This window comes from Apostichopus japonicus, chromosome 15, assembly GCF_037975245.1.
Source record: "Apostichopus japonicus isolate 1M-3 chromosome 15, ASM3797524v1, whole genome shotgun sequence".
Taxonomy (NCBI): Eukaryota; Metazoa; Echinodermata; class Holothuroidea; order Aspidochirotida; family Stichopodidae; genus Apostichopus; species Apostichopus japonicus.
The window spans coordinates 25,698,919-25,725,582 of NC_092575.1; the positions used below are offsets into that span (position 1 = coordinate 25,698,919).

Below are 26,664 nucleotides of genomic sequence, written 5' to 3' on the forward strand. Positions count from 1 at the left end.
AGGATTATTGTTTTCATCATTCTTTGCTTACAATAACCCACAATATGATTTCAGTCATTATTCTGGACACATTGTTGCTTGAACTACATGATTTTTACTTCTGAATTCTCTGACAAGTTTCGCACATTCTTAATTTCCTTGCTCTGTTAAGGCATTTTCCAATTTCGTGATGTTTGTGGGAGATACCAGTGAATATTTGGTCAGTTTCTGTAACAAAAGAGTTCCTGATGTTTTGTACTTCTTGATTTCAGTAATTCCTTCAGGAATTTGAAAAATATTTGCAAGCAGACTACATTGGTCTACAACAAGTTATGCTGATAAGTTCTGCTTTAGTTGATCAAAAGATTTGATGTTGTCTGTGAGGCTGAAAGAAAGGAAATTGTAATTATGTTTAATGCATTACTCTTCATAAAGTGAATTAAACTGAACCTGTTTCATGCAAACAATATCAAGAAATGTGAGACAACAGTTATGTGTTTCTTACACACAAGGGTAAAATAAAACTTAAAAGCTCAGAGATTTCAATGAAACTAAACATAAAATCTGATAAAGATCAAGAAAGTATATTTCAAAACAGGTGGTTAAATTACATTAAGTTTGATTATCACTGCAGTGAGACAAAAATGATGTTTCCTTAATATCAAATATTGCAAAAAGCTGATAGTTATAATCCCCCTGTGACATGACAACTGCTGCCTGGACATCTCTTTGCAAAGTAGGATTTGGTCATATGAAAAGTAACATTACATGTACACATCTCATTATTAAAGCAAATAAAGTAGAGACTTCAATAGAAAAAATGACTTAATTAGAGAATGTAAAATAATACAAAAGACACAATACAAGGTTAATATAAAAGGAGTCTCAGTTTCTAAGACAAATCCAAGTTATAACTCCTTATTCAAATTTTCCTTTGTGTTAAATTAAACCAAAATCATATTTCCTGCAACTGAATGCTAAACTTGAAAAGATTCTCCATGGACAATCCATATCTTGCTTCTTTTTTTTCCAGATTGACAGTATCATTGATCCCTTTATTCTGAAGATGGAAGTCTTCCTGGTGCCTGTTCTTAAACCAAAGGGTTTCAATAGCAACATCATTGAAGCGGGAAAATTCAAGTAATTTTTAATTACTAATTTATAACATTTTTGATAGCCTTGAACATAGGGATCAAGTTGTTAGGGCAATGAGCTTGTAATGTAAAGAATTCAGGTTCCAGTATTGTTCGACTGCATCATTACAATCTGGATTTGGGCAAAGGAATTAACATCAATTGTCATCTTTATCCAGGTGTATACAAAGGTAATTTTTAAATACAGCTGCGTGCTTTACTTTGACAGCACCCATTTCCCACATATGTAGTAAACTGAAGTACTCTATGACCAACTAATGGAATTTATGCATATTGAGATTTATGGGTGTTGTAAAGTCATCTGACAAGGCTTTGGCCTAAATGCAAGGCTCCATATTATTTTTAGCTCTTATAAGCTTTGAAAAGAATGATTATTTGTAGTAGCAAAGAAATAGAGACCAGAACAATTACACACATTACAAAGTACTTATATAATCAATACATGGACAGTCAATGAGGTTGGAATGAAGGACTAGTCCAGAATGAAATCAACTGTATAGACAACTTCAGCTGGGACCATATGATCACCTTTCATTCATTGAATATCATAGGAATGACAGAAGGAGACAATGTCAAAATATCATGTTTATTTTTATAACAATATATGCTAACACATATGCAAATAACTATTCTTCCAACAAATGCAATTTACCTGTGGAACAGTAATTAATTGCTTTCTTTACGTGTTACCAAGAATAAATAATATTACATTATACATATTATATTATCTGTAAATTATAATAATTGACAAACATTACTAACCACTTTTTTAGGATGTGGGTTACACTGTGATGTACTGTAGTTAGCACTAACATGTAAAATTGAAGTCATAGATTTGAGTCGAACATACACTGGAAAATGAATTATGGTTCCCTTTTGCTGGTAGGTTTATCCATTGATTAGACTCTTTTAATATAAGAACATGAAACAATTGAATATGATATTGTTATTATTTATGTAAATTTTAATATTGACATCAGTGCACACACTGCTTACTTGCCCTATGTATTACCCAGGAAGCAATAACATCTCCCCGGTATGGCCCTCTATGGGGTGGCCATTGTTTGATAAATCAGGGAGCTGTTATTAATATCTAAAACATAGAGTGTCTGATAGGATGCATTATCATAGACCATTAATAGTCTGACAGCCTATGTTCTGAAATATAAATCTTTGCTGTCTAATCTTGGTCACTTGGTCAAAGTTGTGTTTACAAATGTTTCTGTACTTACATACTTGTTTTAAGTTTGCAATGATCACCAGCAATACATTATTGAAAATTTAAATATCTATGGTTAACACGGTATCAACCCTATACAATCATGTGCAAGAACCAAGTGTCATTCAGAAAGGCAGACAACTGGAATCCATCAGATAATTAGCAATACCACTTGAGCTGATGAAATCTGCTACTTACTTTATGTTCCAGAGTGTCATCATTATGGAACCAAAGATGGATTGTCAATTGATCCCACGATTCAGAAACTCTGTTAACAATCAGTAAAAGACAAACACGCTTCCTCATCTTAGGTAGTAAGGGACATGGAGACCAATGAGACAGGGTTTCTCAGCTTCAACTGCAAGGTGCTGTCTAGTCATATAGCAGCTAAGGTGTTCCCTATCTAAGCTCCATTTGACAGATTTATCTGAAGAAAATTTTAAAAACATAACATGGTGACAAGTAGAACACCAATCCTATACTATACCATGCATCACTAGATAAAAACCCTGAAGTATAACACAGCTTGAAAGGTATTATTTTTCTTTGGAAATGCTGTTTTTCTCTCTCTAAAAGGTGCAACATTATAAATGTTTACTCTCAATGTACCATTAAAAGAGAAAGATTACTTAACTGGAGGTTAAATGTGTAGACATCACCTCCTTCTTGAGATGTTGATTTCTACATTAGACAGAGCCAGAAGGCTTAGTGAATTTCTTGTCAATATCATGTTTGTGTACGCAGGTGGCTTCACATATCAAGTGTGACTTTCATTCCAGATTTATTTCAGCAGTTACAAAGGTTTGGGAGCTTTTCAGGCTTTGACACATATTGACCTCAAATGACCTATTGCTAAGCACAAAACACTTTAAATTTGTTTTACATGCCCCAGTGGATCTAGATAGTACATATGAAGTTTACACAATCTTTCTTGAATTATTGTGCTTACAAATGTTTTAGACTTTGACCTCTAGCAGGGTTTTTGTATTTATTTAATAAGGAACCGCATCCAGTGACAATACACAACATTATACACTTTTTATTTTTGGCCTATGGTGGATAAAACTAAAAAGTTGGTACACACAAGCTCATATACACTTTTGTTGATAATACAAAATTGAGTAACTGTAAATAATGCTGACTGGAGTATAAAAACACAAGACAAAAAAGAGAACAGACCTGTTTGTAATACACCAGAGGACACATCAATACCCGCGTGATTAGTTAAAGCACAGTGTGGAATCATCAAGGTGACAGGTTTGTGTAGGGTAAGGCTTTCTGGACCAAAATTCACAAAGGGGGTCAACATTAGACCCTTGTTTGAGATAAGTCCTTTAATGGCAGGGTCAGTAGAAACCCACAGACTAACAATCCTTCCAGTGTGTAGTGCACCAGCTGGTACACGCAGAATGACACCTGCGATAACCATCTCTCCTCCACGCTGATCAAAGTATTGTTCTTTGTAAAAATTGGACCCTGGGAACGAAGGAAGTCTCTCTGATGGAGAAAAGTAATATATTTCATATGAAAGGAAAGTATTTTGCCACTATCATGAAACATGTATTACTGTAAACTGCTTCAATCAACAATATGGAAATACCCTCTGTAACTCAAAACTGATGTTTTCATATTACTATTTGTAGATAATTTCAAAAGAAAAAGAAGAGAATCACATCTTTGATATGAGAAAGAGAGCAAGACCTGTAGTAGATTATATCTGCAAGAAATATTAGCATCATTGAATTAATAAATATGAAACAATTAATGACATTTTTAATGAACAGAAACAAAATTAGGTATGCAGGGCATATCACATTCCTCTAGTATTGACATGCCTGAAGCTATTTTGGTGGCAATGGTATATTCATACCGAAATAAAGAAAGGAAAAATCATTCATCTTTTGTAAATACTGAAACATAAGGGTCGCATGAAATGATCCTAGAATGTTGTATAAGATTGAGAATAAATATATAAGTAACAAACAGAGAAGGATTACATATGTTGCTAAAACTATAGTGTACTTTACCATGCTCTTCCTTAGCAAGCAGCAATATCCGTCTTCCTAAGTCCAGTTTTCCATGAGACAATTTCAATGCTCTTTGGACATCTAGTCTCTTGAATCCCTCTTCTATCAAAATTTTGCAATTTACTGACAACTTTGGTTCCATTTTTGAAGTGACTTCCTGTTTCTCTGGATTTTTTACCTGAAATAGTGTTGAAATATTACGAATTGTTCATCAAAATTCATACTTTTCATTATGCTTTCATGAAGATCAACAACTCTCTACTGCATTTGGTTTGGCTTTAGTGAATATTCTACACAAACTCCCTGCATAGATGATATATTCAAACCCATCTTGTGAGTACTAAAGCATAAAATCACAGTTAAATGCTCGGTATTTTGTTACAATGAGTGAAAGGAGGACTTATTAGTAATTGAAGAGTAATTCTTATTCTGTTATGTGACTTGCATGACAGCAAAAAAAAGCTGCTTTTCATGTTAGAAAGTACAGTACTAATCCATCCTAAGATCTTGATTCTATGCAAAATGATCCTTGTGTTTTTTCAAGGTAAAGTTTCAAAGTTTTAACAAGTTTTTGCAAAGCACAAACCATTTTCTTATCATCTTTCTCTCCTTCGTTTTCCTTTCCATTCTTCTTCTGTGATGTACCAATGTACTTCAGCACCAGTCTTGCCGCTTTATTAAAGTGAATAGCTTTCAATCCTTCATGCATTCCAATCATTCTGTCTGGCATGATGAGCTCTCTTTCATCCAATATTTTCATCAGCATCTTTCCAGATTCTGCTGCTGTCTGAATTGTTTCATTTTCTGCTGGCTTGAGCTCAAAATACACACCTAGCTTTTGACAATGTTGTTTATCAAGAAGCTTTGCAATGTCTTCTCCCAACTTTTCATATTTGTGTAGGTCTGAAACTGAGGACATAAAATCAACTTTACGTTCGAAAAAGTATATCACACGTACAGATAAGAGTGCCTGAATCACATGCTGGTTGTGTGCCAGTTTGGAACAAAAAGCAACGTTCACAACGTACGTGCATATTATAGTACATAACTGGCCCACAAGCATGCAAAGTTCACTGCCAACCACTTGTGTGCAACTTTTCAACTTTAAGCCCTTGCCTTGTGTATAAATTCTAGTCTTGTATACAGCTTGACTTTCAAAGTTGCTTTAAGATACAAAGTAGGATGTGAGCATACTAACTAAAAATTTAACTTTGCAAGTAGGAAATAGAAGACATTTTTGGGGTTCAGCAGCAAGATGTAATTTGTTTCAATCAGAAGTTGTTATGTTGATTTAAATGTTTCCCAATACTAAGTTGATATAAGTAACACTTAAGTGTGTCTACTGCTAAAACCAAATGCTTCTACCTTTTTACATCTACTTAGACATTCACCATGTACTCTTTCATCTCTACTGATACACACTTACCTGGTGTATGTCTAGGATAATTATCATTCATTTTTTGTGCCAACTACATTTAGATACAGTCCATGGTAGACTTACAAAAGTTCACTCATCTGTTTCACTTTTAAACTCACCTGGGTGTAGGTCTCTAAAAAGAATTTCTTGGCTTTCTGGAGATAATAGAATGTTTTTCACCTGAAGAATGAAACAAAAATTATATGAATAATGGAAACTGTAAATGTAAGCAAGTTCAACACACACGAGTGCAAACAATGTGAATGATTAGGTTTAAAGTAGGAACATAATGAAACAGACATGGAACAGCACATAATAAATGTGTGAAATCCAAAATTTAAGGACTGTGATAACAACATAGCTATTATTTATGCATAATTCATTAATTAGTATCCCTTATACCCACCAAACAGTTTCTCATAACTGTTGACCTGTGCATGTTATAACACGCAGGTGTTATGTACACTTCTTTTGCAATTCTTTGCTTTTAAAGTTACTCATTATTTACAAAGCAACATGAAAGAATTGGCAAACTTGGAAAACAGGATAAAAACCAGAAAATTAGGTACACCAAAATCACTTGAGTGACTGGCAATACAATAGCAGATCAACAAAACATTTATTGAATTGCAATTATTCATAGTATATAATGTTTAGAAAGATAAGGATCCATGAGAGAAGGTGCCATGGAATAAGCTATAATTCAGTCACAGCACTGACTATATTCATTGACACAAAAGAGTTAGCTTTTATATCAGCTTGCAAACAGCTGCAAGACTTCCAACCGACAGGACATGAATAAACAAAGAAAATATCAGAAGATAGAAGATGCCACTTAATATTATGTAATGAAGAGACATATGAGAACAAAAACAGCTGGAAGACAATCAGCAAACATAACTCACCTTTGATTGGAGGATAAGGGCTGTCTGGTTCTTTTCATGTTGTGATACTTTTAACGTCACATCAACCATGTCAGTGTCTCCATCGTTGTTTCTTTTAAGTCTGAACTGATGAGAGACTCTACTGGCAGCACAGAGGTGATCAATTTCTACATGCTAATGGATACAAGATATTGAAGATCAATATACTGAGAATGCTTGTTATGTAGTCAAAAAAACTGTGCCACATATAGGATATAAGAATTAAGGAAAAGCTGGTAAGAAACCAAGACATTCAGTCATGTACACATCCTTCGATTTCATGGTCAGATAGTGAAGATTGTAATGTAATTCCATAACAACATTTTAATAGGTTTACTTTGTTCCATGGAGTAGGAACCCTACAGGAACATATTCAAGCTATGAATATTCATGTGACATTTGATGAGCGTTGAGAGAATTACTAGGCAGACATGTAATGTTCTTAATCATTCCTGCTCACAGGACAGCCACTTAATTCAACATCCTAATCTGATGACTGAAACTGCCACAGCATCTGAACATTTCCTCAAACACGAAGGGAGGTTATCAAATTAAAGACAACCCCATTCATTCATCATCACCAAAGTACAGCCATGGTGACTGAAGCTTTTTGAGAAACCATGCGAAAGAATATCGGACCAAACTTTATTTAATAATTCACTTACCGGAAGTACAACCCACGCAAGATTCTGCTCAACAACACTTCACAACAGAAGTTTGCATATATTCTGGTCCCTGGTGGTTTTTTTTTTTAACCGGAAACCTAGTAGTTGAAAGGCAGACATTCTAACCACTACAGTATTGTGGTTCACTTCAGGAAACCAATCCTTAACTTCAAGTCTTGTAATGTTGAAAGACAAACTTTAATAGCATTGGTTATTACAAACCTTTGTTGATTCTTCCTTCATCAGATGGTAACTATCACCGGGTGATGACATCATCAGATCAATGTAAGAAGCACAATCTCTGCCGTCATTCAATGTCCGGGTAACTTGAAATGTTGTATAGTTTCCTAGACTCAGTTTGGACTGGTAGTCCTCTAACAGCAACTAAAACATAAGAATATGGCAAAGTAAATTCCAAAGAGAACCAGATTGCAAATATGCATTGTGGTTTCAATGACGTAACATGAACAGTTTTCTGCATGATTCTGACGTAATGTATAGTGAGGGTGTACAACATAATTGATTAGTAATTGATTAGTAATACAGTGGAAGAAGTATGATGTGACAAACAATAAATCACAATAACACAGGCTATCCTGAAATGACCATTGACCTCAACAAGAGGCTGCTTGTACTAAATGTGATAGATACATCAACAAACTTAATATGACATCTGTCCTTGTTGCACTATTGCGAAAAAACATGGTTTTCAAAATCTGACCCCTGGTGAACTCAAAAAAGCACTGACCTCTGCCCACAACATTAGGTTTTGTGTACTCAATGTGGTACATACATACCAAATATGTGACCTGGCCAAGCTTCCCTTGCGGTATTATGTTTAGGAAGGTGTGTTAGTGTAGAGAGACAGGTAAGAGGGAGGTGAAGTAAATGTTTGGCATTAATTGACTTAAAATGACAATTGACCTCCACCAAAAGTCATAATATGCTCCTTAAATTTGATATGGTACATCTACAAACCAAATATGAGTTCTGTCAAATGTTCGCTTGCAATATCATGTTTACAAGGCTTTCACGATTTGACCTGTTGCCCCCAAATGAACTTTGCCTTCCACCAAAATCAATAAGCTGCTTTTAATCAATGTTATAAACCTTCATACCAAGGATGAGATCTGCCCAAGCTTCCAAAATTGAGATATCATGTTTAACAGGCTTTCATAATTTGACCTCTGATGATCCCAAATGACTTTTGACCTCCACAAAAAAACAATACGCTTCTTGTACTTAATGTGGTACTTCTACACACTCAATATGAGGTCTGTCGAACCTTCCCTTCTTGAGATATCGTGTTAACAAGTTTTCACTATTTGACCCCTGGTGACCCCAAATGACCTTTGACCTCAACAGAAAGCAATAGGCTTTCTGTACCTAATATGGCACTTCTACACACCAAATATGAAATTGGCCTGGCTTTCCCTTCTTGAGATATCGGTTTACAAGCTGGGCGTCACAAACGTGCACGCACATACACACATACACCATCATCAATGCAAAGGTTACGATTATCATTGAAACCAAAATCCAAGCAGATATTAAATTATGCAACTTGTTGTGCCTTCATTATGTATAGAGAAGTCAATACTCCTTTAGCAAGTAACATCATCTTTGTTTCCTTAATTTACTCACATTAATAATGTTGCTTGCTGGTGTCAAATCAACTTAGTACTTTTTATGCAATATATCTACCCCAGGAAGACTTGGGTTTTGTGGATATTTTTTAGAGGAACCACATAATTTGTAACAAAATGAAATTTTGACCTAAGAAATGTGCTCTTAACAAATCACTTTATAATTTGTCAGTGAAACACGATAAAAATCACTGTACAAATCATGAAAGAAAGTTACGATGCCAGTAACCGACTGACAAATCACAATATGAAACAGAACTGACCTCAAACTGGTACAGATATCACCATGGTAACAAGAGATTATACTCACCTTGAACTCTTCATCACAGTCCTTACAGAAACAAACAGTTATTAAGACATCATCTTTGGCATCAAGTATCCCATCAATAAATGGAACAACACGGAATATATGCTTCTGGTCGGTTTCTTGGCTGACTAAATTAACAAAGACGTAGCTCAAGGTGTTAATATCAAGACTGATCCTCTCCGGGTCTAGCTTCCAGTCAATGGATTTCTCTTCAGTCCAAGTTATTTCACCTATATTAAGTAATATTATACAAAATAAATTACTTCGTATTCTTAAATACAGTAAGTATCAATAGTTTATTAACTAAGATGTATTTTACAGTACTGATTCCATCATATAACTCATTGTAAATCTCCTGGTACATTCAGCAAGTTGCATTAACAGTGTTTTGGTCACCATCTTTACCTTTTTGTGAATTGTCTTCATCTTTCAGACCAGTGAAGATCATAACACCATGTCGATCTGGCTCAGGGATAATAGCCGAGTGAGGAATAGTCAGCAGGGCGGGCTTGTTGAGGACAAGTCCTTCTGGCTCTAGTTTTATAAGGGGTGTCATTCTGCCTCTACGAGCACTTCCAGGAAGGTGTATGTCAGGATCATAGATTACTTTAACAGCAATAACATGATCAAAGGATAAAGCGTCTTCAGGAACAGTCAGATGAACTCCCATGATGATAATAGTTCCACCTTCACACTTTATCCTGTGTTCAATGTATGAATGATGTTGTCTCATTTCAAGTATTTGTGAATCTTTTCTTTGTTTTGTTAGTTCTGCTTTATCTGTTCTCTCCATCAAAGTCTCCATACCATGGTCATGATATTCCTCTCTTTCATGAGAACCTTGTGATGGAGTTGATTTGTCATCAGGGACAAAACTGACATTTTCAACTGAAATAGAATAATGGATATACAAACCCTAACTAGTTACTGAATCTTTGACATTACGGGAAAAAAATTGCCATACTGAGCCAGATTAATACAAAATTCTTCCAACTGATTGATGAAAGGGGTATTATTGAAGGAATCATAATACAAAATGTAATAGATATGTAACACAAGCTTTATGTTGTTAGATAATTTGACGAGTGGCAGCAGACAACGGGAATATCAAACAATCTAGCATCGTACTCTGAGAGTGACCAGATGGCTTAAATGGATCCTTGAAATATTGGATAATCCTTGGGACATAACTTGGGGAGCATTTTCTATTTTTAATCTTTTTACTATAATGAAATGAAGCAAATGGCACAAATAATTGGTCAAAAGATCCTCTAGTAATTACTTTCACCATACATACACCGTGATAATTTAAATCAACACATTGCCTGAAAGCCAAATATTAAGAACTGATTCACAAACATTTCTAGAGTTTTTATTGTACTGTACTATGTTTGTTTTATGTATTCCGATTGCGTCATTTTATCCATTCTTACCAGGCCAGTCAAGCAGTTCTGGTGCTTGGTTTTCTTCAAACTGAAAGGGGTCAACTTTGGATTGATATGGAGCTAAAAGGTTTTCATTTGTTTGGTTTAGCTGAATATAAACCAAACCCTTTTGTAGGTTAGTGACATCGTACAAGTTGATGATGTTTCGTGTCTTCATGAAATTAATCAGAGTGATTCCTGGTGTCTCTATCAGAGAAACCCTGCGTAGCATATCAGTTTCTGCCGGTGGTAGGCCAAACAGAGTTGCTAACTTCAGAGTGCTGTCTAGAGTAAGATCATCGGCAACATTGACCATTAATCTGCCATAATCAGCTAAAATGTAAAAATAGTAAGAATAAATTATATTTAAAGATCACACTCAGCACAAGAAGACAATTGATAAAATTGACCATTAAATAATGGATGAGATCACATTTCCTATTAATCATTTGATTATTAGATTGATTTGTATCGCATTAATATGTAAAAACAAAATACAATTCTTTAAGTCAGTTCAATAGCTGAAGAAAACATAATTTATGTGGAATATGAATAAATGATATTCCTTAAGTATTGTTGATGTAACTGCTCATTTACACACCAAGCATTAGTGTTAGTGTTACTATCACAACTTAATTGTCACCTTTTAAAAAAATAGCATTGAATTTAACACCAAATGATTTAAAAATCATAAATATACTCTTCAGATTTTAGTGTTTTGTGATCTAGCTCACTTTATGACATCAAAGTAGAAACATTATAATGAGAAATTCGGTAAGACATATATTTTCTAAATTTCACATGAAATTTCAGTAAACATTGATACCTGCATTACTTAGCTAAAATTCTTGGTTTGCTTAGTCTCTTCAGGACTGTAGCAGCTATACAATGATGAAACTACTTGTAAAAGGGATACATTTAAACAATTAATATGATGGAAGTTATATGTGTTAAGATTGAGCACAACACTTGAACCTCCATGGTTGGTATGCTTTTTTTTACACAACTCCTAATTGACATATTAAAGCAGTCTAGCATTCTGTTTAAATGTGTCTATGATGGACTCCCAAATTACCTTATAGTTTAATTGCTATAAATTGTTCAGTTATACAACAGATACCTAGATGTGTTATTTTGTTGGTATTAGATGGTGATCACATGGCTACCAAATGAGTAGTGCAACATTTGAAGTTTTAGAGCCGTTTGATGATTAAACCCAGGGGAAATTTGACACATGTATACGTACAGTAATCCATCTTCATAAACACACATCACTGCATCAGTACACATTAGAGTGACCTATATTTTAGGATTAAAATTAGTACCAGTGTATTGTTTCAATGATCTCATGTGAAAAAGAAGATCCACCAAAACCAGGAAAAGATTAACAAGGAAGACTATGCATCTTGTACAATCATCCCCGTCCATTTGACATTTATTGTCACAAATTAATTTACCCCCGGACTATACTTTATAAAAGACTTTACTTGTTTCCATGACACCCATTGATTTATATACACCTGTGCACAGCTCACTTGACTTTCAATATATCAACAAGATTGACAGTTTGACAATGCATTAACACTAAATTAAATCAATTCAATGACCCCTCCCTTGGCCCCTCCCCTGCCCCCTCTTTCTACATCTCCCCTGACAGCTTTGAAGATCTGCACGTAGGACTATTTAAGGACAAACATACTGATGTAAGGAACCACTGTACTGCATTGGTATCTACATTCAGCAGCAGTAATTATCTTTTCATTGCGATCCTACCTGCCAAAGTTGATTGCTGTGATACATCTAGAGTTTCATGTTCTTCAAGTAGGGTTTCTTCCCACGTAACAGATACAGATGAAGTCTGCAGATAAAAAACATAGGAAAGATATGTTATTTGGTGTACTGAAACTTGTGTTGATACGGATTTACAGAGTGTTACCTTTGATAACTCAAAATGACCTTTGACCTCCACCCAATCCAATAGGGTTTCTTGTACTAATTGTGGGGAAGCCACATGCCAAATGTAATAACTACAGAGGTTACTGATCCTAAGACATTGTGTTTACAAGCTACTGTAGGGCGTCACATACATAAACCCATCCTCACGCATACACACTCGCCAACCTGATTGCATAGGTAACTTGCCTACCTATTGTAACTTCCAAGTAACCAGAAAGAACCTTACTTTTCTTTTCTATCACATATCAAGTTACACCAATTATGTCTTCAGCTGATAGAACCAACTGATTGTAGAATAGGTGAATGCATACGCACTTCACATTACTTGTGATCCAACGTAGCATGAATTTTGAAAATTTTATTAAATCATTACATTATTTCTGTAAAGCTCAAAATATTGTTGTCAACTTGTAATGACCTTCATAAGTGGAATATTTTATCATAAATTCAAAAAATTAATGATCTAGTCACAATATTTTCCTAACTTCATAAACACACACAGTTTCTTTTGCTTCTGATGGTATACTGGCTACATATACACACTGTTCTATATTCATAATTCACTTACTATACTTAATCATACTTAAGCACCTTTCACGCTTTCCCGGATCGCACCGGGTCTTGCCAGATCGGGGCATATGGACGTATCCGGCAGGATCTGTGGTCCGATTTGGCAGGATCCGTAGCTATCCATGGCAACCTGTACCGAACATGTTCAACAATTTTTGAGTCCAACCACGGATATAAAAAAAAACCTTAGACGACCCATAGATATTCGTAGCAACCTGTAATGGACCCTTAGAGCTTCCCTAGTAAGCCGTGATCACGTAATCAGTGACGGATCCAACTACGGGTTGGTACGTATTGAAACGGATAGCGCCAAGTATTGGTATGCCTATGTATGAACTACGGCTAGATACAACTTGCTACGGGTTGTAACGTGTTGTGACTGGTCGGTAAAGCTTGGTACTGCTTGCTACGAATCGAGGCGCCCAACGTGTGGGTCAATTGGTGACGCTTCCCTAACTATTTGATCATTCTGACTTTCTCCATTGATCAGAGCACATCACCACATCACTGCAGTTCATCATGCCACTAAAGAAGAGGGAATCAACATGAAGATGAAAAGCCAAGAGCCCAGCATTAGCCGACCTACAGAGTCATCATAGGCTAGATCCAACTTTGAATCTAGGACTGGATCCAGGTCTGCATCTCCTTCTGTCAATGTTTCCAGAGGTTGTATAATGAATGACTGCATCAGGCGGAAGCTCCTTTCCATGTTACCGTACCAAGCCGTAAGAACCAGTAGGGGATACTTTGACAGCACGTATTAAGCCGTAGTGGAACCGCACCAACATGTAAGAGAGCCCTATAAGTAAGCCGTAACTACCCATAAGTTAACCTAGGAAGCTATCCATACAAATTCTTATCAACCTGTAACAATGTCGTGGAAACCCGTACTAGACCCGTATCAACCCGTAACAACCCGCTCTGGATATGTATTACCGCCTTTCTACGTCATGGAAGTTGCTAGTTGCCTTGTGCTAGAAATTGTTCCAAAATGTTGCAGGAACTTGGAAAGGGGCTTTACAAATTATACCTGTTTCAAGGCTTCCCTAGGTAGCTTCAACACCTCTTGTAAGGCCATGGATTCCTTGGCATGGTCCAGTTGAGACTTCACAAGTTCATCTTTTGTAGCTCTCAGACTTGATTTAGCATCTTCCAGCTCCTGTCATGTAAACGACACAATTGATGAGACAAGAAAGATGCACCCCCAGTGGTAACCTGCCACATCTTATCATGTATACTAGTGTTGAAGTAGCCCATTTCTGAAGGGAAAACTTCTTCATATGTATTTTCAGGCAGGCTGAACTGATAACCATTTGACCTTTACTTCGGGTGTGACTATTTGCAAATTTTTACCTGGCTCAGAGAAATCACATGTTTACAATAAATTAGTGCAGAGAATTGTGAACTAACGTTCTAAAGGAACTGCCATGAATGGTGGAACTACTGTTCTGTTCTAGAATAGGAATATAGGCCTATCACACTGAAGGACAGAGGTTCAATTATATCAATAAGGTTGATTTATTTTATGTTTTGATGTTCAATAAGTCCCATAATATGTTTTAATCTACTGCATATTGTGCCATAGCACATGCAGAATTCCCCTGTTTAATTTTGCTAGTTAACTTAAACTGCCATTTGTAACTAAGCATTTAGAACATTATAGTGTAACTTCATTTTCGTAGAGAACTTCCACATCAACAAAGCATTCCACTATGCATTGCAAACACTATCAAAGATCTGTTCTTGAGATAAACGGATTAAATATACTTCACTGTTTGGAAAAGGAATGACATGAAAGTTAGGTGTAGCACTAAAATATTAAATACAATAGGGATCTTGTACTTATGATGTAAAAGTGTCACGCCTAGAAGGATCTTTGTCATTTTCTACTTCTTGATTTTCTTACCTTTTCATGATTTGATTGACCTTGATTAATTTCAATGACCATTGACCTCTATTAATATGTTTATAGTTAATGTACATCATATGAACTAAATATTCATGTTTGTATAAAATTCTTGAGACAAAGAGCTGTTAGTATGGTCATCATTAGACCTCTACTGTTGGATATAATACACTTTCCCTAATTTCTGAAAATGCATTTTGCATTTGCAAATGGTAACTTACAAATACAAATTCACTTTACACCACTATATCAAGCAGAAGGGTAGACTTGTTCAAAGTGACTAAATTTCTCATGACCCAAGTCAGGTTACTTGGTCGTCTGTTTTCTATAATAACAAGCTATGTGAAGTCTGACCTCTTTCTGCTGCTGAAGTAATTCATCCTTCCCATCCTTCAATGTCTTCAGTTTGTTCTCAGTTGTACTCAATCTAATTCTGAAGAGTTCTTTTTCTTCCTCTGTTGTCTTTAGTCTTCCAGTGAGCTGTTCTTTTTCATCTTCTGATTCAGTAAGTTTGTGAGAGAGTTCCTGCCTTTTGTTTTCTAATGCCTTTAGTTGACCCTTGAGTACTTTTGTGGTCAACTTTGAATCTGAAACAAACATATAAGATACAAACATGGTTAAAGATTGTCCTCCACCCAAGAGATTAAGTTATGTGTTGTAAATAAACACAGTTCAATGGACGTTAGTAATTTATGCGGTAAACACTTCCAGGAAAATATTGTGACAAATTTAGTGCTCAAATTTTGGTCCAACTTTAGCATGTTATTTGAATTGACCAGGCAAATCTTTCACTTTCCTTGGTGCTGATGTTGGTCCTGCAGCTGAGCAATTGAACAAAATCAATACCCTTCAATGATCCTCCAATATATCAAGGATACTAAAGTCCATACTTTTTAAAGGAAAGGAATTTACAAACTTTTACCAATTTTGTCTGAACATAACCCAAATCAAACTTTTGAGTGTATCCCCATAAGTTACAGACTTCTGCAAAGATCTTGCTGTAATACAAGACCTTGACATTGAATGAAACATGTACTGTGGAATAATTACATTTCTGAACATCCAAATTGAATTCTCATTCTGGCATTGAAGTACTTTACCGGCCATTGCGGTTATTCAATTTCTTGCCAACTCGTTTATCATATTATTTGTATCAAAGGATATTAATGGAGCGTCCTTATTCTGTCAACCATGGGTTAATTAAGTTAAGTGAATGCAATGGTATTATACCTCAAATGCATCTATTCTTTGTGTGAGCAATGTGTTTGATTTTTCTTTGGCGATTCATAGCATATTTAACTTATTAAGCTCTCTGATATAAACATACCTTGAGCTTGTTGGTAGACAGTCAATACTGCCACCAATTTACTCAGTCCCTTGTCAGAGCATGCTGTCATTAAATGGCTGATGTCATCAACAGAAACCTTCCCTGTCTCTCTGAGATGGTGGACAAGAGAAGAAAAGGGTGCATCGCTCTTAATAATGTCCTTTGATTCCTTAGCTGGAACTTCAGAGTAGTCAAGTAGCTTCTTACAGTCATTTTTCTCAATCATTGACTCTGAGCACATCAGGAGGTTATCAAATGTAAAGATGTCACTCTGTAATAAAAAAGTCAAATTAATATACTGGTGGTAGCAGATTATATATTTATTTCAGATTACGTATTAACATCTGACAATTGGATGGATTGATTTTTAAAACTGTACAGTTGCAAGCTTCTATACATGAAGCTGCACATCAGTCAGATTGGTGTAGATTTATTCATGACGTCACCAACTTAAAATGATAGTTTATGGGCTAAAAACTATTCTTCAAGTTTAGCCAATAAACACTACATTGTGACCCGTTTTTGTATATGAACTATGAATGTGATCATGGACGTAGAACTACTTAAAGTATCTATTCTGGGAAATGTAGGTAGCCAGTAATGTCAATATAACACACAAATAACCCTCTCCGACCCCTGTTCTTTTAATACCTATCACGTTTTCCTTAATTCTTAACAGTGGTTTTTAACATGAGTTAAGATTTTAATTACTATGTCAATCATTGATGCAGTGTTGTATTTTACAAAGTATTTGTTTTTAAATTAAAAAAATGCTTGTAAAAAATGCAGCTCAATGCCTGAATAATCAAAGTTCATATGCACTATCAATATTTTTTTTTTAAATTGGTGTGTACACTAAATTGTATGTGCAGCTACAGCACTATGGAGCTATACACAGCTTCATGACAAAGAATACATGTGAAACATTTAATTATTAAAGCTATCTGTAGTTACCAACTTATTTTAATACTATTTTAACCAACTTTACTGGGTTACTTAAACCTGTTAGACATAATTTACTAGTATATGGGTGTGGTCTGATGACATAACCAGAACGCAAGAATGCATTGTGGTTTCGATGATGTTACATGATCAGTTTTCTTCATGAATCTGACGTAATGTGTAGTGAGGATGTATATCTCTACAAGGGTTTCAAGATTTGACCTCTGATGACCCCAAATGACCTTCACCTCCACCAAAACCAATAGGCGTCTTTAACTTAATGTGATACCTCTACACACTAAATTAGAGGTCGGGCCAAGCTTCCAAAATTTGGAAAAAGGTGGTTTAAACGTTTTCACAATTTGACCCCTTGTGACCCCAAATGACCTTTGAGCTCCACCAAAAACAATAGCCTTCTTGTACTCAATGTGGTACTTCGACACACTGAATATGAAATTGGTCTGACCTTTCCCTTCTTGAGAAATCGTGTTTACAAGGGTTTCACAATTAGATCCCTGGTCACCCCAAATGACCTTTGACCTCCACCAAAAACAATAGGCTTGTTGTACTCAATGTGATACTTCTACACACCATATATAAATTCAAAGGTTACGATTATCATCGAAACCAAAAAGGCCTTTTACAGAAAGACTATTGTTCTTACAGTGGTTGACATGTGGTAATGTTTTCTCATGCAAGGGGTAGCACTGATCACATTACATCCATGTGCATAGCAATTGAATATATAACACTGTGTGCTTGGTGACAGCTAGTGAATGCATCTAGCATCTTCACTAAAGTTAATTAATGTACTGCATAATTAGACAATTGAGCAGGATATTGTGTATCGTCACTTACACAAAGTGATCTCTATAATCGTTACTGTCATATTTTGACAGGAATACACTGCAGTTATACATTACTTTCTTAGTGTTCAAACGTAGAAAATCGACATAATTTTCAAACCAGTTAATGTTTTGCCTCATTTTCCCTGCTAATTCCCATATTACCTGCATTATGAGTATAGTACAGCTAAATTGAGCTACGTATTAATTAATCCAATATCTGTTACTTGGTTACTTATAAGGACAACATTACACAGTGCATTCCTTATAATGGAAATCATAGGCCATCAGTGAAATGAACCACTTGAAGAGAACTGACAAAAATACTGCCAACTGACTCGGTGCAACCCCTATTAAAGTAAAGCCTTTACTTAGCTACAACTTTCAGAAGTAATGAAAAATGATTTCAATGGCTTTGTGAATGTTGCAGTCTTAACTCTGTTGACAATGCGAAAATATGACAAGGCTAAGGTAACATTTTCCCCTTCTTTTTCTACATTTTTGACTAATTTGCATCTAAATAAACCATCCTACATCCACCACCCCCCAAAAAATTATATGTATATATGTGCACTAGTGTCAATTTGAATTAATCAAGGCCTAAAGTAAGATATATATTGCCCTTAATATTTCTTGAAATTTACCTCATTTCAAAGAAAGTTGAACCTGTTATGTTCTTAACAATAGTTCGCATTGATTTTTGTCAAATTTGAATATTTTAGCACACTTTGACAGCCAAAATTATAATAAAGGAAATACATTTTATGGCCTCAGCTGAACGTCAGAATGGAACATTCACTTGCATACTTTTCATAGAATGTTGGGCCTAGATCGTTATAGAAATCTTTGCCCGTCAAAATAGCACCTATTGCATTATTGAGAGAATTTCATTTTCACTTATACCAAATTTGTAAACATAAGTAAGTTGTATGCTGAGAAAATAAAAAAATGTTTTTCAAATGATATGTGTTGCTCTAATACTGAAAATGCAACTTGCATCCAATGGCCTGATTTTTTCATAAAATTGTGCACTTACTTTTCCACCATTTTGATCTCACTCTTAACAAACAAGCAATAGTTGTCTTCTTAATAAAATTTCGCATTCACTGGTAACAATTTTTTTCTATAAGCAGGTTGTTTTGTCTCTTGTTTTGTTTTGAATCCAATGGCCTATATTTTTTTATGAAATTGCACTTTCTTTTCCACCAGTTTGTTCTCCATCTTAACAAACAAGTGGTAGTTGTGCTTTTAATTTTGTTTATTTTTGAAGCAATTAAGACTGAGAAAATAAGGAAAACCAATTTTAAGTTTACATTGACAGTTCAAAAAACTTCCATGACAACCTTACCAGAATCAGCAATCCCAAAGAAAATGTGCCCTTATTTTTCATGAAATTTTAAATAGTAGTACTCAAAACATCTAAGAGTGTCTTCTTGTCACTTGTTCGCATAGAATGATACCCAATTTGTTGAGCTTCAATCAAAAGATTGCTTTAATAACAGTGATAAATATGCCCAATTTTCACCATTGGCCTATATTTATCAGTACTTACTGTGTGATATTCATAGACTTCTCCAGTTGTTTCAGTAACCAAAAACAATCTGTTTATGTTATTATTGATCCTGATTCTCCTGGAATCATCAGGAACTTTAAAAGAAGCCAAGATATGACCCCCAGAGATGGATGAATGACCCCCAGAGATGGAAGAAAGACCCCCAGATAGAGAGTAAACAACAACTTGACTACTCTCACCTTCACCCCATAATATAAATATTAATCCTTTCTCTTCACTGACTGTTATACCACATGCACGGCTCTCCTGTGTGCTTGTATATTCTTGTTCTATTTTTCCCTCACTATTATACATTAAAGCTCTCCAATACAGGACTGTACAGATAAACAGTTTAGTATTACTAACTATTATATCATGAGGACATTTTCTTCCTTTTCCTGTTAAGGCGATTGTCTTCTTTATTCTCAATTCTCTCAAATCTAAGACAATCACCTCATCGGAATCTAAACCGACATAAACTAAACCATCTCTGGTTGTCATACACCCGGCTTTACCGTTAAGCTTCCTTTGATTGACCAGACCGCCATTACTACTATCGTACAATGCTATCGTATCCTTACAACACGTTAAAAACAGACGATCATCCAGTAAACAAACAGACCGCCATGAAAAACCAATCTCGGTAAATTCCTGAGAAAAATAGGGCTCTGGCTTCAATGTTAACGGTTTTTCCTGAGAATCAGGATTAAAGTGAAACATAAACAGATCGATAAAAGTCTTCTGTTTCCACATGTTAAATCCAGCGACTGCCAAACGGCCAGTATCGAGCACGTCCAAGAACAACACATGGCAACTATCTTGTACAGTGAATCTTGGTATCGTTGTATGCACTCTGTGTGTATGTGGAAGGCAAAAAGTGAAAAGTTAGGTCAGGGTTGGAAGCTTGTCTCCGTGGTAACGAAGAATCAAGAGTGATTTATTGAAGAAATGTTGATGAATAACGCTCAGACTACGAAGTGACAAGGAATAATAAACGGTACTGAATCTTTAAAAATCTATTGAGTACTGCAAAAGTCGCGAACCACAATGGCTATTGTCCAGAGCAAATTAATCGACATACTAATCTCGAAGTAATAAGGAATGAGACGTTCAAGGCCTAATTATTAAGATACTGACCTATATAGTGCCATTACTTACAATAGAATTCTCTAGCGAATGAGCTTGAAGGAATGTACATGGCCGCATAAATATGGCTAGCGGAGTAAAAAGTGCTAGAAATTGGAAAATCGACCGAATAAAATATTTTCCTTTTACAGTATCCTATTAAAGTCGAAATAAAATTCAGAAGAAAAAACACATTTCAAATAAATTACTGTGTTTACGGATATGGAAATATTCCCTTCACAAAATTTCTCTCGCACCGACTATAAGCCTAATTAGTGTCAAAGGCGATATTTAGTTTGCTTGAACAGGATTGATCATATCTTCAATACTCATCGTTAGCATATGTATGAAGTGATGTAAATTTCTGATTATAGTTGTCATGTCTGTTGACATGACCACATGAATGGCAAACATGTGGGACAAACACTGCATAATATGTACGCGTATTAATTCGAATATATGTGTTGTAGCCTACATGTGTAAAGTTTCGCTTTTTGAAGCGATCTGGCGATCCCGCCAAAACATTTATCGTTGGCATATGTACACAGCAAGAGTGGAAATGTTTTTGTTCGTGTATATTCTAATTGATCCATGCATATATTGGATTTAATCCCCATATGTATTTTATTTAATAAGTGTATATATTCGAATTAATACGTGTATATATTCGAATTAATACGTGTATATATCCGAATTAATACGTGTATATATTCGAATTAATACGCGGATATATTTAAGCCATATGATTGGCTAATAATATATACGCGTATATATTCCAATTAATACGCGTATAAATTCCAATTCATACGCGGATATATTATGCAGTGTTTTTCCCACATGGCTTGCCATACACATGCAGTACAGTCTGATTTATTTGCATTTAGCGCCAAAAAGGAGAGATGGTTACACGCACTCAAGTTGCAACTGTGTGTGGTGGAGCTGTTTAAGGAAGCTAACTTTGTCAAAGGCTCCGCTAACTTGGTTTAAAGTTTTCACGGGTTAACTTCAGACAGAAGTTTAGTCTTGAGTATTTTGACATATTATAGTCGAAGAAAAAGAAAGGACACATTTGACTGCTAGTAATAATGTTTCTATTGCTACAAAGGTTTCAAAGATATTTACCTTCAGAATATGCTAAAACTCTGGAATGCTCACTTAAGAGTCAGAGATCAATGACGTCGGCGCCTCAGTTGCAATCCGAAATCTTAATGTTAATCCACCAAAACATGTTCATTATCTCCAGAAAATATATGTTACATGTTAGGCGATTGACCTGATGCGGGGGGTCCGAGGTGACAAAGAAGTGCCTCGTTTCATAGATGAGGGTAGCAATACTTATATATATTAGAGTCTATATCAGTCCTCCCGAAAGTTCTCCTTCGGGAAAAGTGCCAAAAAGCAGTAGAAGAAAAAATTGTATTCATGTTACCAATCAGGATCCTGGTTTAGTTTTGTGGCTTTCATGTTAAAGCAGCGCCGTAGCCAGGAATTTGAAACGGGGGAGTTTTGCGATTGATATGGGGGAGGGGTCTAAGGGTGTCCCACTCCCCTTTGAGATATTTTGAACAATTGAAGGTCCTTAGATGCGATCTGGTGCAATGTTTTGCCAGTTTCATCATTATCTTTATATCATATTATCAGCAGATTTTGTTTCCTGTTTGAATTCTTTAAATGTTCTTTTACATAATATATCAGAAAGACAAAAATATAGCTCTTTTACAATTTTTCCAGTAGGACGATTCTTGTTTATTGTCCAATGTCTGGACTTTAATACATTTGACGAACTTAACTGATGGACAATATAAACTTTCATATTTTGTAAGACAGCCAGATGTGCAGTGGCCTAAAACAAATATTGTTATCGCAGTGCTATAGCAGTGTACTAATTATTAATAGGAAGTGCGTATCACGTACGATTGCTAGCTTAGCTTCATAACATGCTGTTCGTGCAACAAAAATTGAGACGAATCATAGAAAGGATGAGAACAAACGTTGTCGACGTCGTTGTGCATACGGTTCGTGACACTCCATCGAGTGCGGTTAGGTAGGCAATATGTATTTTAGTGGCCTAATGTAGGCTTGTAATAGGCTGTAGGCTAAGTTTAGCTAATTGCAGCTGCCAAACTAAGTAGTTGAATCAGTAGGCATGAATGTTATTACGATTATAATCGAGTTAACGGAGCTGACGAGTATTCAAGATAAAAAGAACACTGACAAAATACCATGCTAAAAAAATAACAGTTTAAACAAAAATCGACACTGAAAGAGGGAAGCGGTCGCTCCCCCTGCTCCCCTGGCTACGTTCCTGTGTTAGAGAGCATGAATGGAAGTACATATTCTGCAGAAATTGGGTCACTTGACGCAATTTCGGGTAGCGTTTACCTAGTGAGAACTTCTACCTAGACTTAGAGACCAACCACAATACTTTTGTGATTTATTGAATAAGTCAATGGGGTTTTAATGGGCGTGTACTAACTTAGAAGTGGACATCTTGGAAAAATACCATACTTTGTCATTTTGTGGTATTTAAAAAATGTCCTTTTGTTGAGACATTTAAGAAAAGTGTTATCATTGAGTGCCCCTTTGCTGATAAATTAATCAAATCAATCAAAAGCTGCTGTTTCGTTGTCATATCAAAATAACAGAATATGTGGCACATAATGCAAAAAGGATCTATTCTATCTTCATGCTATACCTCCTTAATTCAACGTCACCGTGATGTCCTACTACCCTTAGGATTTTGTGTGTTAATCCCCCCCCCCCCTCTTCGACACTGAACCCTTTCCCACATTTCAGGAGTTATCTGGGGAACGAACAGCCCGGTTTATGAAAGATGTTTAGTATACAACAATGCTTGAATATATATAGGTGAATGTAAAGTAAACAAATAATTAATATTTTTTATTATACTGTCATGTATAATTATCGCCAAGTATAAACAAATTTGGAACCTTTATAATATATATATATATATATATAGATATATATATATATATATATATATATATATATATAATAATAATAATAATAATAATAGTACTTACGAGGTTCTTGTGTTGGTCATTTTGATATGTGCTTAATGAGTTCTTCGAGAATTATATTAATGCAGCGGGAGTCCTGATCTGCGAATAAAATTAGGAACATTCTAAAAACGAAATACAACTTTCTAAGAATTTTTTTTTATCGAGGAATATCGTAATAAATACAGAGATCATCAGCAAGGAAAGAAGAGTTTTCTTTGGGTGAATGCTGTGACCTAGTTTATATTTAAACGAGCAACCTTGATTTAATATTATGGATGGAATTATGTTTTAGGTCATTGCGAAAGGTTCCCTATAATTATTCTTTAATTTTAAATTCTAAAACCACGATTAATCAGGAATATAACGTTACAGTTCTATTTAGTTCATCCTTGGTTGCGAAAAAGACAACGAAATCGTGATAAAATAGTAGAAATTTAGTAAAAATATTATACATTCATATATACGATGGTCAAAAATTGAGATAATCTTTAAAGAAATTTACAATTTTAGTCAAAATGTCCCGTACAGGCATGTTGCAAAATTTAGCTATACTTCCCTACACTGAAGTGTTGTTAATAATAATATAGAAAAGTTATTTTTCACTTCACTGACAGACGTGTGTGCAATTAAGACAGGTGCATTTGAGGTACAGCTAATGTTCTTCGGTCAACGAAGCGTGAAGTGATAACACACATTTCAAAAGGACGGCCCTTTGAGATCATTTAAAAGACAACGAAATGCTATGACTTTGATCAGAGGATGATACAAATTCTCAACTGAGCATTATAAACTAAACGCTGAAGCGTTTTGTTTTTTACTGAACCTACTTGAATCTTAGTTTGAAAGTTATAACGTTATTTAATAAATACATCGATTTTGTTCTCAAAAGGGGAAGGGGTAGGAAGGAGGGAGGGGGGTGGCGTAAAATCAATAAATATGATCTGCCTGTAAAGTCTACAGATCATCGAGATAATCACATAACCTGAGATAATCCCCTCCCTACCTCTCCCTCAACCTAACTTCCATTGAGTAAGTGGGCCACTATTATTGTCCCTCTAACAAGTCCAACATAAGTCTGTAAAAGGCGAATACAGTTAAAGCGTCTGTCATATACGGCGGACTTGTGTGGTCAGCGGTCTTATAGTTTTATATAATAGCGGTATATTGGAAATTCTCTCCGATTTCCCCTTATTATTCAAAATAGAAACCTGATGAAGTGTTTCACATCAGATAATATTGGGCATTTTGGATAAGTGGTGGAGGGAGTACGGTTGGGGAGTTCAGACGGGAGTAAATACAGTGGATGAAAATATGTTAAAAACCCGGTTTATCGTGTGTCGATGCACACGAAGGCGAAAGATGTGAGCTTCCTGTATGAGCTTCGTTCTTCTATGAGTCTGCTTTAATTTCTATTTCAATTAGGAGACAATTTCGGCCTCATATATAATTAAATATATATAAATAAAATTAACATGATAAGCTCTGTTCAGAGTATATATATTTAGGTTTTTAAGAGAAACCTTATATTCTGCTGCTTTAATATTAGACTTATATGTAGTGAATATTTGTAAATGCATATTTGCATATAATGTATCCCCATGCCATATGTACTACATGACTTTACTTGATGTAACATTCATTATTTCAAAATAAACTCCAGCAACTTCAATACTATGTGTTTTGTCATTCGTTATTGTCATACAGTCCATGCAGCATTTCGCGAACAAGGTACCATCAATAACAAGCTATTCGTGCCGTTATTGTCATTCACAGCCATCCTCTCCTCCAGACTCAGACATACAACAATCCATAGTCTGTATGGCGGGCCATCAGTCTCAAATCGTTGGGAATCTAGAAACCTGACTCTTATGTTAGGAGGAGGGTGGATGGGGGTATGGGTTTGGTGGTGTTCCATTAGTAACGAACAATTACATTTTAGACGTCAAATGGTGCATGCTGGTGTTTATTTAAGCTATAATTTATGGTTGTGTAAGTAGCTCTAAACGCGCGTTTATACTCATAAATAGTTTTAAAAGGAAGAAAGTATTGCACTTGTGTCACTGAAGCTGTCCCCTATGTTGGTGGGTGTGATGTGGGGGTGGGGGTAAGTTAAGTTAATTCTACAAAGATTAAGTTCGGGTACAATATCATATGCATGGTACGTTTGCCTAGGACTAATGATTGTTACGGATGCATCTATTTTTGATCGTGTTACATCTATACTACCATCATGTGCATGGGCAGCGATCATGGGGAGGGGGCGAGCGGGGGGGGGGGCTTTCCCGCCAATATTTTAGGTGGGGAATATAGTATTTGGTGATATATCTTTCTCTGTGTGATGATGATTTTCGAGTTGGTTAGCATCATGTTTCATATCTAGAGTAAGGAAAATATGTCACCAAAAACAGAACTAGTATTGTTCGATACAGGTGTCAATCGCCTAGGGTGGACCTACGACCCTCTTTACCGGTTTAGACCCCCTGGACATACAATCATAGTCCATTGCCTAGTTGGTTAAAGTGTCCGCGTACAAAGCGGGAGGCCCGGGTTCGAATCCCGGTGGAGGCTGGAAATTTTTTCAATGTTCTTGATTTTCCAACTCATTACGATTTTCATTTATTTAAATATATATATATATATATATATATATATATATA

General features: G+C 35.5%; 1 protein-coding gene across 2 annotated transcripts in view; it reads right to left on the minus strand.

Moving 5' to 3' along the window:
- Positions 1-582: 582 nt before the first annotated feature.
- Positions 583-26,664, minus strand: part of LOC139980833 (uncharacterized) — a 108,688-nt gene continuing 82,606 nt past the window's right edge. For both annotated transcript variants that reach the window (XM_071992787.1, XM_071992788.1), the window contains exons 2-17: positions 24,029-24,106; positions 19,860-20,712; positions 16,521-16,791; positions 15,548-15,780; positions 14,318-14,446; positions 12,535-12,619; positions 10,771-11,094; positions 9,743-10,225; positions 9,341-9,567; positions 7,607-7,768; positions 6,702-6,854; positions 5,916-5,976; positions 4,966-5,288; positions 4,380-4,557; positions 3,532-3,849; positions 583-2,779 (exon numbers count right to left, since the gene is read on the minus strand). In XM_071992787.1, coding sequence (XP_071848888.1) covers positions 2,655-2,779; positions 3,532-3,849; positions 4,380-4,557; positions 4,966-5,288; positions 5,916-5,976; positions 6,702-6,854; positions 7,607-7,768; positions 9,341-9,567; positions 9,743-10,225; positions 10,771-11,094; positions 12,535-12,619; positions 14,318-14,446; positions 15,548-15,780; positions 16,521-16,791; positions 19,860-20,712; positions 24,029-24,048 — 3,945 coding nt within the window. In that variant the 5' untranslated portion in view covers positions 24,049-24,106 and the 3' untranslated portion in view covers positions 583-2,654. The remainder of the gene's footprint in view (positions 2,780-3,531; positions 3,850-4,379; positions 4,558-4,965; positions 5,289-5,915; positions 5,977-6,701; positions 6,855-7,606; positions 7,769-9,340; positions 9,568-9,742; positions 10,226-10,770; positions 11,095-12,534; positions 12,620-14,317; positions 14,447-15,547; positions 15,781-16,520; positions 16,792-19,859; positions 20,713-24,028; positions 24,107-26,664) is intronic.